We start from the raw sequence: 14,757 nt of genomic DNA on the forward strand, positions 1-14,757 counted from the left end.
CGTGTCCCAAGACTACAACTTTGATGAAGGATTCAAAGTGAGATAAAATTGTTTTTTAGAGAACAGAATCTGGAAGCAACCTAGTTGGTCAAAAGGATTTCCTTATCTGATTCAGAAAACTAACAATATCGTCTCCAGCACGTGGGGTCCAAAATTGAGTAACAACACCTCATATTACCTAAACCAATTGTTATCTGTTCAGCAATTCTGCAGTGATAATCATGTTTATTTTGAATTTCACGCTTCTATATTTTTATAGTGAAGGATCTCGTGCACCGGGGAGGAAGTTCCTCCTTTTCGGTCATTGTCATAATGGTCTTTATGTTTCTCTCGCCGAGTCTTCTTCCACATCGGTTCCTCAAGATTTTTGGTCTCCTTGCATCTCCGCGATTGCCGACTTGTGGCATCGTCATTTGGGTCATCCAAACCCCTCGCATTTTTAATTTGTTAGTTCCGCAATAAAATCGTATGTACTTCTAGACGTTCTCTTACTTAGTAATCAAGCTTGTCCTTTAGGCAAGTTGTACCATTTGTCATTACGACCTACGGGTCACAAAACTTCTGCCCTATTTGAATTAATTTTTGGTTATGTTTTGGGTCCTACTCCTATGTTTTCTTCTAATGGCTTTCTGTTATTTTGTTATGTTTGCCGATAGCGGGCATGTTGTTACCTGTTGCTACCAGTCATTTTTAACCTATAATTTTTGATAAATTTTCAGAAATAAAAAAATAGCAAAAAAACAAGAAAAACCCAAAATGTATTTTTTGATAATACTTTGCATCGTTTTTAGCATTTTCAATGTCATCTCAAAAGAATTTAAAATTTTCAAAACGTATTTTGAACGCCGGCGTTCAAGCTTTTTACACGTAATTTTATGATCACTGTGATTTTCCTTGTTGAGGTTGACATTAATATTGTCTGCTTTCAAAAAAATACAAAAATTAAAAGAAAATCAAAATTAAACACAAAAAATAAAAAAGTTGAGGGACCAATATGATTTTGGCCAAGCAACACTTCTCCTATAAAAAACCAAGCTACAATGAAAAAAAGGGGGGGATACCCGGGGAAAGAAAATTTTGGGGAAAACTAAAAAAAAAACAACCTAAACCTAAAAAAAAACCATCTCTCCAAGCGGCGCGCCACCTCGGACGATCTCCCTGGGTCCTCCCTTTTCTTCTCCCAGGTCATCATCCCTTTAGGCCTCCTTAGTTGGCTGGTGCAGACGAAGAAAAAGCAGAAAACTACCCAACGCTGAGAGAGGGCGACAACCAATCTTTCCCTCCTCTCTCTCGACCACTCTGCAATTTCCCTTTGTATCAGCTGACCACAGACTCTCCTTTCTCATTTTCTCTATAAACCAACCCGCTCTCACCTCTTGAAGCTAAAGCAGAGATCGCCATCTCTGCATATTTTAAAACGAGCCCCCCCCCCCCCATTTCCCTTTTGTTTTTAGACCCAAAGACCAGAAAGAGAGAGAGCAACCCATTTTCTCCCTCTCACACACCAACCGGGCCACCGCACACTCTCCTTCCATCTCAGCCCCTTTAACCTCCAGTGGCAACAAACAACCAAGCAGCGCCATAGGTGACGCCTCCACCTGAACAGCCACCCAAAGACCCCATTTCCATGGACGCTTCCCTCCTCATCGGATCCTTTGTCTTTCTCCATAGAACCCAGACTGATATTCCCTCAAAAGGTCATCATCCCATTCACCGCAGTCGGCAATAGACTCAGTTCTCACGCGGCCAAAGCCCTTTTCACTGCAGCGGAAGACACTGCAACACCGCCCTGCAAACCGGACAGAAACCCAAAGGCCAGTAGACCTTTGGTCCACACTGCTAAAGCACCTGAAACAGGACCAGTACAATCCGAGTTTCCTTGTAGATTTCAAACCAAATACTAGGTGGCAACTCCCAAAGAATCAATCAAGCAAAAGATAACGAAAAATCACCAACAAATCGTCGCGCGAGTGACGTGTGACAGTTACCCTTTTTTGGGTTCCCACACAAAAATGAAAAATACAATAATAATAATAATAATAATAATAAATAATATAATAATAATAATAATAATAATAATAATATATATTCGGAAAGAAATCCAAAAAATAATAGGAGCAAGAAAAGGATGTTGGAATGCCGAAAAAAGGCCCAAAATTGATTGAAGAGGTTCACAAACGCAAAAGGTTGAAATTTAACTTATCGTTAACTGATGAGTCCTGAAAAAAATAAAATAAAAATGATAAATCCTCAATCAATTCAAAATTAGATGTTTTATAGCTCAATTAAATTTTATTTAAGATTTAATTGAATTTATAAAGGGTTTTGATTGCAAGAAAAATTAATTTTTTAAGTCAATTTAGGACTTTTATTAGAAGAAATTAACGTTCTAAAGTCCAATTATAAATTTTGAAAGAGTTTGATTTGGCCAAATCAAAGGGTTTAAATTGCATAATTATTGAAGTTTGATGGCTAATTAGGGACTTAATTGACACAATTCGAAACCACAGACCAAAACAGAAAAGGCGTCAAATTAAGGGATCCAATTACAATTTTTTTAGGGTTTTTATTACAAAACTACGAAAACTTTAATGACCAAATCAGAAGAACCGAAGCGGCACCGTTTCCACTATTCACTATCTTCAAACAGCTGTGAATCTAAGACGATAATGGAAGGAGGCATTAGCAGCGATAATGGAGCCATTCTCGAATCAATGGGGCATATATCGCAGCTGACATCCCTCACCACCATGATGCATGCCGGCTTACCAAAAATGCCTGCGTCCTTTGGCTATAAAAGCTAGAGGAGGAGCCAAACAGAAGGAGGAGAAAAAAGGAAGCAGAGGAAAGGAGAGGTTACAGTGAGGAGAAAACAAGAGGGAAATGGATTAGGAAAACATAAGAAAATTGAGAGAGTGGAGAAATATTGAGAAAGCAAAAGAAAGAGAAGAGGAAGCAAACCGAACGGAAGTAGAGGACACGGTGAAGCAGATAAGACAGCACCACCATCATCTTCTTCTTCTCAAAACCAGGTACGTTCAATGTCCTTCTTAGTTCCTACATAATAAGATGATGCATGTTAGTATGTAAAGAAGAAAAGAAAAAGTAAGGAAACCAACAATGAAACCACTCTGGTTTTTTTTCTCTTTTTTCCTGCTCTCGCATTGCAAGCAAGATGATGAATAGTGCGAAGCTAATTTAATTACCTTCGCAATCTTCATGCACGCGTAAAGTATTAGCGTGCATGGGAGAGGAAGGTTGGTCACTGGCATGGGCCAATGACCAGGCTAGGCTAGCTAGGTCTGGCCCAGCTACACAGGCTAGCTAGGTCTAACCTTACCACATGGGCCAGGTTGGGCCTAGCCCGCAAAAAAACATAATAATAAAATAAAAAATTTCAAAAATATGTGATTTTCTGCAAATTTTCTATTCTATTTTAATCAACATCGGTTTGTATTTTTATACTGTAAATATGCAAATTTGGTATTAAAATACCCGGTTTTCGGCAAAACATAAAAAAAAAAATTATTTTCATGCATACGGCCAAGTCTCTCAAAAATAGATTATATTGTATTTTCATATATATATAATAAATTAAAAATATATATATTAGCATGCATTTTAACTTTAATAACCAGTTTATTAAAGTCACGAGAACTAGGCTAATATTTCAAAAAAACTCCAAAAAAATTATTTTTTTTCTTTTAATATCTAGGGATATGATCTTATACGTAAGACGTATGCCAGGTATTAAAATTCTTTTGTTGACGTTAGAACAGTTATGTTTTACCTAATAAGATAAGGATCTCTTTACCGAAGAGGACTTTTCTTAAACATAAACGGACAACAACTAGAGAAACACGACAAGACTTAGATTTTATCAGAAAATTAAACAATGCAGTCTGCCCTAGGTAGGTCATATTTGGGGTGCTAAAACCTTCCCTTTACAAAACCAGTTCATGTAACTTATCTCTAAGACCAATTAGGGTTCCTAGTGATCAAAATACTAGATGGTGACTCCCATTCCATTTTTCCATTGATAAAGACAAGAATTTCTTGTCTCTTAATATTTTCCAGATAGATAGATTTAAGATAAGATTTTGTAGGTGGATGTTTTCATCACGATGCCGCACATGTGTGTCAACGCATACCAAACATATATGGTATTATCCGCTTGTTGCGAAATCTTATGTCTTTTCCACTTTTCAACATTTTCAAACACTTGTTGAGCGTCAGTTTTCACTTAAAATTAAATCTGTTCAAACTGATTGAGGCGGTGAATATCGTAAATTAAATAAATTTTTTAAGACCATTGGTATTTATCATCGGTTAATTTGTCCTCATACTCATGAACAAAATGGCACTATTGAACGTCGTCATCGACATATTGTTGAAACTGGCCTCACCCTTTTAGGCCAGTGTAGTGCACCAATGCGATTTTGGAACTATGATTTTGAATCATTGGTATACCTTATCAATCGCATGCCAACGCTTGTTCTCCAAAATACATCTCTGTTTGAGTGTTTGTTTCGCCGCACTCCTGATTATAATTTCCTCTGTACTTTTGGGTGTCTTTGTTTCCCTTTTTTGCGTCCATACCATGCTTATAAATTAGATTTCTGGTCTTCTCCTTGTATGTTTTTAGGCTATAGCTCATCCCATCTTGGTTATCGTTGTCTTGATTTAGAATCTCATCGTATTTATATCTCCTGTCATGTTCATTTTCATGAAAATATCTTTCCTTTTGAGAAGTCTAAACAAGTAACATCCTCACCAGTACCTCCCACACAACCTATTTATCTTCCATCCTTGAACCCTCCTCCATGTTTTCAACCTACTACTCACCAAATTGGCCCTCCCAACAATCCAATTCTGCCCTCTACCACACTCGACCAGACCATCCCTTTACCCATAGCTTCTGCCACCCCTTCATCCCTATCCCACACTATCATACTGTCACCATATGCTTATATTTCCAATGATTATTATAGAGGAACAAATTCTCCATCATCAAATGCGCATGTTCTCTGGGCTACTGCAACAAAGCAGCCCGGTTCTGCTACAGAACATCCAAGTTCTGTCACAGCCTCACCAACTTTTACAATACCGATCAGTCCATCCACTACTTCTCTAGTTGGTCTGTAGCTCTATGTAGACCTCTCTTCATATCCTTTTTAGCACCTTCCAGGTACATATCACACTTCTCCATGTTGAGCAGCTCATCAAAATCACATGGTCCTACGTCCAAGACAGTGTTGTCCACCACCACTGCCACAACCTCTGCTGCCTCCTTTAGCCAGGTAGTTTCTCCTCCCTCTCATAAGCCACTTATTTTTAATGATGCTAACATATATGAGGCATGGTATAGTGTTATGCATGAGGAAATTCAAGCCTTACATGCAAATAGAACTTGGACCTTAGTGTCGTTTCACCCCTCTATGAATGTTGTTGGTAGTTGATGGGTGTATAAGATTAAAAGCAGATCTGATGGTAGCATCGAGCGGTATAAAGCGCATCTGGTTACTAAAGGTTTTACTTAGCAAGAAGGTATTGATTACTCTAAAACCTTTAGTCTTGTCATCAAACAAGCGACAGTTAGATTAGTCTTCTCCATTGTTGTTTCATGTGGTTGAAAAATTCATTAGCTTGATATCCATAATGCCTTCCTTAATGGTATTCTTGACGAGGAGGTCTACATGAAACAACCTCCAGGTTTTGTTGATTATGCTCTCCCCTCTCTTGTGTGTCGCTTACATAAATCTCTATATGGTTTAAAACATGCTCTGCGAGCTTGGTACACTCCTCTGAATGACTTCCTGTTATCTATTAGTTTCCATGCATCTAAGGTGGATACCTCATTGTTTATCTTCTATGTTGGTGCTGATATTTGTTATCTTCTAGTCTACATTGATGATATTCTACTTACGAGTAGCAACTCTCTTCTGCTCCAACGCCTCATTCAGCTACTAAGCTTAGAATTTAAGCTTCGCGACTTGGGTTCTGTTCATTATTTTTTGGGTATTGAGGTTCAGTCGACTAGTATGGGTCTTATGCTCCGCCAGCATAAATATACACTTGACATCCTCACTCGGGCTAGTATGTTATCTTGCAAACAGGTTGATACTCCTATCTCTCCATTCAAAGCTACCATTCTGCCCGATCCATTATTTTCTGATGCTACACGCTTTCGTCAAATTGTGGGTGCTCTTCAATATCTCATTTTTACGCGCTCGGATATTTGCTTTGTTGTTAACAGAGTCTGTCAATTTATTCATGCTCCTACAAATTTTCATTGGGCTGCCATGAAACGCATCCTGCGTTATCTTCGGGGTACGACATCCCATGGCTTGCATATTACTCGCAGTTCTTTTTTTGCCTTACATCGTTTTACAAATGTAAATTGGACAAGCAGTGTTGAAGATAGAAAATCTACGAGGGGTTATCTTGTGTTTTTTTATCAGACGCCAATTTCATCGAAATCCAGTAAGCAACACACAGTTGCTCGCTCTTCTACTGAAGCTGAGTACAAAGCCTTAGCCGATGACACTGTTGAGGTTATCTAGCTTCAGTACTTATTAATAGATCTCCATATTCCATTTGCTTCTACTTCTGCTCCTATCATCTGGTATGACAATCTTGATGCTAGCTATTTGTCAACGTCCCATATCACTTTGGAGAATTTAAAAAACAATTGTAATAGTATTGTGCATGAGCAAAAACGAATCAGTAAAGGCAAACAGCAATTACTTCTTGCCAAACTAGGTATCATAGGAGGCAATCTTATATTAGCGATGACCAGGTGGAACGCATTTGTACGTGGCGTTTCAAGTGATATTGAATGATTTAAAATTAAAAATTAAAAATTAAAAAAAATAAAAAAAAAGCCCCATCCTTTGTTTTAATAAGAGTACAAGGATAAAATAGCATATTTTATCCTCATACTCTTATTTTATGGATTTTACTATTATATATATATATATATATATATATATATATATCACGGATTCTCTATCCTTCCATTATCTGCTTCGTTATGCTTTTTTTTTTCTTTCATTAAATTTTGTTAAATTATGTAATACATGTTAAAAATATGGTATTAATTGATAAATCATTACTTGAATATATATAAATATGAAGAAAAAAAAAGATAATTTGAATTAGAAAAGTGAGAAATATACATTCTCCCTCTCTCAGGCTGTCTTTTCTTGGGGCGTCCCATGTCACTTTGGAAAATTTTAAAAACAATTGTAATAGTACTGTGCATGAGCAAAAACAAATTAGTAAAAGCAAACAGCAATTACTTCTTTCCAAACTAGGTATCATAGGAGGCAATCTTATATTAGCAATGACCAGGTGGAACGCATTTGTACGTGGCGTTTCAAGTGATATTGAATGATTTAAAAACAAAAAAAAAACGCCCCCTCCTTTGTTTTATTGTTCAAAGGTTTCCGTGTCCTAGCTTTTCTTGATTGTTTCTTCAACAACTGTCCAAAATCAGAGATATAAAAGAAGATGATGAGTAGACCAACAAGTTCTAGTTGGCCAATCTAAGATATGTGCACCTCCTGAAATTTGTTCTTATTCATGGGTGCTTGAGTGGGGACTATGGACGAAGAATTCGAGAAAGTCATGGTGATAGGGCTACATTTGCAGACCTCCATTGAAGAAAGAAGACAACAATACACACGGGGGATGGAACCCATGTTGCTTATTGTTTATTCTTCAAAATCTTTGGAATTCCTTGCGCATTTGCATTATAAATTCATGCATGATTCTATTGTTCTGTACACAACTCCTATCACCTTTAGAAAACAATCACTCTTAAGCTTGCTTCTAAAACATTCTCTTAGGGATTAATACATGGCCAATTCAGCTGTCTTGCGAGTTTCAATGCTGATCCTGATCATTTTATCCGCAAATATGATTAATTTGGAGGCAGTAACTTATCGCGGGGTCGAGTCTGTGCCTAAAAGGATCGATAGCAGCACTCTCTTACAGAAATTGGGCTATGATATGCCAAAAAGGAATGTGACAGATCCACCCTCTGCAAGAGTTACACCTTCAGGGCCAGACCCTGAGCATCATCACTAGTCGCCACCGTCCCCGGCAATGCCTTGGAGGAGGAAGCACAGATACCCCTGCACCAGATGGATCAAACCAACCATTTCCTCAAACTCGGTGCCTTCTGCAATGTCTTTTCAGTCATTTTAAAATACAATGCCTTAGAAAAAAGCTATTATATCATCAGAATAAAATTCTGTAACCATTTTGGTTTGGAATCTTATTTTGATATTAAGCAGTATTTTAATTTCCATGAAGTCACATAAAATAAATAAAATCTTCTCAAGGCATTTTATCTTCAAGTGATTTCAGAGGCATTGCAAGTAGAAAGCCTTGTTTTCCTCCTGGTTCATCTTTGGATGAAACTGGGGGGTGGATCATCCGCATCTTCTTTCCTTTTATGTAGAGTTTTATCACTTGTGTTACCACGTTGAAGCATAAACAGATTAATGCTGTAAGAACATACACCAAAGAATCTTGTGGTATCAACTTTTGATAAAAACATGATTTGGATATGACTCCAATTGTTTCTATGTACAATTAGACTTTTTTTTGTTCTTATTTTGGTCCTGGTTTACGAGATTAAAAAAAATAATCGGAAAATAGCAAAGAAAAGAGAAAATTATTACCATGAAAAAAATCATTCTTGGTGTTAAAAGATTATTTTGGATAAGTGTGTTCTTTGACATTCTTATTATCTAAAAAAGTAGATCATGTTTTCAGATGTATTTTGAAATCAAGTTGATTTTGCATTTTTTTTTACCAATTGTTTCCAAGTTTAAGATCACAAATAGGGTTTTTAAGGTGTTTGGAATGTTTTTAGATGTTTTTAGATGGAAGATTGGTTGAAACAAAAGTTTTAAAGTTAAAAAAATTAGATACTAATTTTTCAACCCATTAATGATCGAAATTTGAGTTTATAAATAAGGTGTCATTTGATGCAATAAACGAGTCATTTATTTTTAGAAAAAACACAAGGGGTTAGTAGAAAAGGAAAAAATAAAAACCAAACTAGGTCCAAGAGATTTTATTAAATGAATAAGATACAACAACAAAACTTTTCTTGTACAGGATATTAATGAGAGAAAAAGTTGTTATAATAGCAAGTTAATTTGTTTTAATTAAATTTAAAATATTGTTATTCTTACATATAAAAAATAATACCATATAAATAAAAAAAAAAATAACTTTGATAAGTTTTTACATTATATAATCAAGATAATCAAGTGTCTTGATGTACACCTTTCTCTTAAATTCACAACTTGGTAATTGATTTAAAAAAATAGTATCATTCTAATAGCATTGAAATTTATTGGCACGTAAAAGTCTTGATCAATTTAATTAAACTTATGCTTTAAATTTTAAATTTACGCAATTTTCTTGCTATTAAAAAATAAATTGATAATAATTACATTTTTAAAAAAATCAATCCTGACTGCAAGGTGCGCGCTAGGTTTCTAGTAAAACTACTAAACACCATCTTTATCCTCTTCACCCTCGTGTCCTATACAATGTTTTTCCATGAGGGTGGTCATTAGGTCAAAATTGGATGATTAATAAAACTTCAAATTAGATTGTATACAACCTTAATAAAACTATAAATTCAAATTCAAACTCTAAATTTTAAATTCAAGTTCAAATCCCAACCCTAGACTCTAATCCAAACCACAAATATAACTCATACCCAAACTTAAACTTTGAAACCAAACCTCAAATCCAAAGATAAAAACTTAAATAAGTCTCAAACCCTAACCAAACCCCAAACCCAATTTTAAACCATAAACCCCTAACTTTTTGTCTGCACAAAAGATAAAAATCATGGTTTTGCATTGCCTTACAAAATGATCACACAGTAATTAATTGTGCTTTTCACAAAATGATCGCAACCTTAGTCTATCACCCTGCTAAAAAAAGAACAAAAAAAGAGACCTTGCTTGAGATATGAGCTGATGTTAACAATCCTGAAATGCTTTTAGTGGATCTTGAGGGTCAATGTTGGCGATATGTGGGAGATCAACTGGCAAATTTTCCACACTAATGCCCTTCTCCTTCAGCTCCTTGACAACCTCCTCAAACACAATCCTATTGCCAGCCTGAGTGAGGTGCAAACCATCACTGCAATTCCATTTTAACAAGTATTCAGAATTATTGCTTATTAGGAAAAACGAAATATAATTTCAATGGCCTGAGATTGATGAAGAAAATTTTAGTTTAATTTATTCAATCCATGGCAATGAAAAATCTCAGAAATAGATGCCAATCTTAATTAAATACGGGAAAGAACCCTACACCATAACAATTCGATAAATCCAAAGAATTCACTATTTAGTAGAACAATAACAATAAAGGATCAATGATCGTTTAAAATCCATTATGTTCACCCCTGCAGCAAGCTATGTATAGTAGTATATAGACAAGCAAGATAAAACTTAAAATACCTTAGATAAGCTTGCTTCCAGTCAGGACATTCTTGCATTTTGATCCAGAGATCTACCACCGGGCATCCACATTCTTTGGCAACAGATATGCATGCCTGAGCATAAGCACCAGCAGCTTCATTTGTCCTCTCAGGCAGACCTGATGGGTTCTCTATATATGGATGTCTGCAAAATTTTAAAGTTATTTCTTTCACCAAGTTTCTATATACTTTATTCTATATAAAACTCTGCAAGGATACTAGCTAATGACGATGACACACCCATAAGAAGTATTCAAGAAGAAAGGTACAAAGATGTAAAGGGCAAGTGTGTTAGAATCATACCGGAGGCGTGCATCTTCATCAATCGGAGGAGGAGTAATGAGGAGAATGACAATCTCTGGCCAACGCTTCTGATATTCAGCTTAAATATAAAGATGACTTCAAAGAACTTATAATGCAAACGGAGATGTTTACGGAATGGCCCCAACCTACTACATTATATAAACACTGATTCTATAGCAATGCAATCATTGATCATCTAACAGGTTCTTTCAAAAATTAAGGTTGATTTATCATGCGAGTGTTTGGCAAGTTTCAAGGAAAAAACGCACTCACCATGCAAGTGTTTGACAACTTTCAAGGGACAAACAAATCCTTCAAAAATAAAACCTAATATATATGCAGGAAGTTTAAGAACATCAAATTGTAGGTCCTCCATGTTCCAGTGCTAGATACCACACAAAGTGCCATCTTTTAAGACACTTGGGCATATGCAAAAACGTTCGAGCCTACCCCCCAAGTTTTTTGAAGTTCCATGATCACCTCTAAACTTGCACATTTTTATAGGATAATTTAACAAAATGGTCCTCTGAAAATAAAAAGCTACATTCTAGCCCTCTTAGTGTGTTGACTCGGATTCATCCATGACAAAATCATTAGACCCTCTTTCGGTCTAAACAACGGGCCAAAGGAAAAGGCATAAAATTACAAATTCAAAGGGTATGATTTCTTCTATTTAGCACAGATTAAAAAAAAAGAGCAAAGCAAAACATTAGGGAAAAATACCTTAATGTATTAAATACGAGTAAAAGGATAAAATAGTATATTTTATCCTTAATACTCTTATTTTATGGATTTTGCTACTATATATAAAATAAAAATAAATATATATAAAATCACGGATTCTCTATCCTTCCATTATCCGCTTCGTTATGCTTCTTTTTTTTCTTTCATTAAATTTTGTTAAATTATGTAATACATGTTAAAAATATGGTATTAATTGATAAATCATTACTTGAATATATATATATATATATATATACACGAAAAAAAAAGATAATTTGAATTAGAAAAGTGAGAATTCAGTTAAAAATATTGTGCTTTATTGGATATTTAATATTAGTTTAAATACCAACAAAAAATGTTAAATTAATGAAAATTTCACTATTAATAAAATAATGAATGAGAAAATTACCTTTTATTATGGTTAATTATATGCTTGAGATGGTTTGGCTTTATAGGAAAACAAGAAAAATTACGAGTTGATATTTTTTTTATAAATAATATATGTTTGTTATCTTACTTTATCATGTCACGCAGCGCGATTATTATTTTTTTTTTAGAAAATATATTTTATATATATAAATAAAATTGGGTAGTAATAATAATAGCCCAATGGCCAACAATAACAGCGACAACTGGGACTCACCCACCCACCATAAGCAGATCTTTCTCTTTAATTGATATTTTCCTTGGCCCAACTTCGAAACCCCATCTCATTCTTTTTTATCAACTTGATGTACGGTAATTATTATGACGTCACTATCGGTCCCATTTTCCCCAATCTGATTTTCTCATCTTTTCTTTCCACGTTAAGAGATATTGTTAATTTCATTGTTCGTCCGTATACCTGTACTATGCTAGTTTATTATTATTATTATTTAATCATTGTAAGACTAACATTCAATATATGAAAGATTAATTTAGCCTATCCATGAATAGTTTTTATAAGAAATAAATTGTAAAAAAAAAAATTATTTTTCAATTTTTATTAATGTCATAAGAAATATATTGTAGAACATTTTCTAGTGTTAAATATTTAATTATGTAATGAAAACAATACTGTAAAATAAATTAATAATATTTTTTTTCAAGTTTATTATAAAATAGAAATTAAATTTGACAAATAAAAAAAATATTTTTTAAATTATTTTAAATAATAGTAATAAAAAAATTATAATCCGGATAAAAAAATTCAATATAAAAAAAAAAAGAATCAAAGGTAATATATAAATCTAATTACATTATATCTAAAAAAACCAAATTAAAAGAAAAAAATCAAAATAAAATATATATTATAGTTAAAAGATAAAAGATTATATTTGATATAATTAATAAATAATAAAATATTTTTTAATTTCTTATAACACTTTGAAAGTTTTCAAAACTGTTTTTCTAAAAACCAGTTTTTCGTTAATTAGAAAATATTTTTTATTAATTATTTTAATAATAATAAAAAAAATACAAAAAAAAATTAGAAAGTAGCTTTTAAGAAATTATTTTTCATTAAACAAACATGCCTTAATTCCGGCCTTTCAGTGGGATGAGTGGACTCCGCATGCCATATGGAAGATTCCAGGATGAACATGCTAATCTATGAAAAGAAAAACATTTTGGATTTTCGCTTCTTATTTAACAATCAAAATAGAACCCTGACAAGATTGTGAGCAACGTATATACCTTGAAAAATGAGATGATAGAGTGAAGGTTCTGCTTGTATTCACGGAGTGGCACGTGTTGGAAGGCGGAGTATCTATCGGGAAGGCAAGCATCGTTAGCACCGAAAAACACCGTAACAGCCAATGGCGGTGCACCACCACTTTCCACCGGCGGAAATATCCTCTCTGCCACCTTAAGAGCCCACCTGGTATTATACCCACTGTACCCTCTTAGCACCACATCAACCTTCAAAAAAAATAAAGAACCAAACATGATCAAGAAACACAGAGACAAGAATATATATAGATACAGTAGCTTAAATAATATGAAAGAAAGAAGTGAATCATCACCGTGCGACAGAAATGGTGACTGAGAGAGGCACCCCAACCACCATCACCGAAGGATTCTTCTGTTATTGAGTCACCAAAGAGATAAATATTTGGTCTCATCTTTGACAAATCTGTAGATGCGCGCCGGATATTGGTTGATCTTCTTACGACTCAAGAACACCTGGACTTCTACCGATCTTGACGCATGACACATGCAATATGAAGCGAGTTTCCGATCTTCGGATTTGCCTTCTCCCGGTTCCTTCCTTCCCGCCGTTTCAATGCCCACCTCCTTCTTTTCTAGCTTTGGCTCCCACAGCTTGTATCGGATCAGAAGGCCGGTTTCTTGGATCAATTACGGTTTTAGTTGGCCAACAGAGCCGACGGTTGCATTTATTTCTGATGAAGGCTCCATTCAAGAACCAATGTGGTCTTAATGTATCAATATTATTACCTTTATGCCACTGGCATGGCCCCACTTGTTGCAGCTAGTGGCTAGTAGTAGATGTGTAGCCACCACTAACAATCCAACGGTGAATGCGTCGTTGCTGCTTTCCTACCATTGCATCCAACGGGACTTTCAACCGCATGTTTGGGGGAAAAAACAAAGGGATAGATGATGCGATCCTGCTCTAATTTAATTCTTTATTTGTAAATAAAAATCACAAAATATTTAGTCGATCTGCTCGGGAAAATGTTAAATCTTCTGCTGGAAAACTATATAATAAACCTGGGAGATTTTTAAAAGATAATGTCTTTGGCGTAGAATAATTACAGATTTTATTTTTATTTTTCTCTTGGTACCTGGCTGCAGAGGACTATTGGACAATAGACTAATGTATGTTTGGGAATATAATTATAGTTGTTTTTAAAGTATTTTTTATTTAAAAAATATATTAAAATAATTTTTTTATTATTTTTAATATTAACGCATTAAAATTATTTAAGAATATTAAAAAAATATTAATTTAAAAAAATAAAAAAAATTAATTTTTTTAAATATTTTTAAAACAGGATATAAAAAAACATTTTCGGAAATTATTTCAGGGACCACATGGTCGGCTATCATTGCTTGTTGAACTGAGAGTGAAATGGTGACATGACTGCTTATTGAGTATTGACTTTACATTAATTCGTGCTGTCAGTCGTGGATTGGCTTCTGGAGAAGGCGGCATCGATGGAGCAACCGTCCTTTTTCGTCCAAGGAAGCTTTTGCTGATTGTTGGTGGG

At 34.6% G+C, this 14,757-nt stretch overlaps 1 protein-coding gene across 1 annotated transcript; it reads right to left on the reverse strand.

Annotated features, from left to right (window-relative positions):
- Nucleotides 1–9,871: 9,871 nt before the first annotated feature.
- Nucleotides 9,872–13,944, reverse strand: LOC118054879 (GDSL esterase/lipase At5g45920). Its single transcript, XM_035066652.2, has 5 exons — nt 13,549–13,944; nt 13,220–13,444; nt 10,823–10,890; nt 10,500–10,664; nt 9,872–10,176 (listed from the first exon to the last, which is right to left on the reverse strand). The coding sequence occupies exons 1-5, from the start codon at nt 13,645–13,647 to the stop codon at nt 10,014–10,016; spliced, it is 720 nt and encodes a 239-aa protein (XP_034922543.1). The 5' UTR covers nt 13,648–13,944; the 3' UTR covers nt 9,872–10,013.
- Nucleotides 13,945–14,757: the final 813 nt, after the last annotated feature.

This window comes from Populus alba, chromosome 11 (genome assembly GCF_005239225.2).
Source record: "Populus alba chromosome 11, ASM523922v2, whole genome shotgun sequence".
NCBI lineage: Eukaryota > Viridiplantae > Streptophyta > Magnoliopsida > Malpighiales > Salicaceae > Populus > Populus alba.

Coding starts and splice junctions, on each gene's coding strand:
- LOC118054879 (XM_035066652.2), bottom strand. CDS start 13,647: ATGAGACCAAATATTTATCTCTTTGGTGACTCAATAACAGAAGAATCC. Junction 10,665..10,822: donor GATGAAGATGCACGCCTCCG/GTATGATTCTAA, acceptor AAAATTTTGCAG/ACATCCATATATAGAGAACC. Junction 10,177..10,499: donor TGGAAGCAAGCTTATCTAAG/GTATTTTAAGTT, acceptor ATGGAATTGCAG/TGATGGTTTGCACCTCACTC.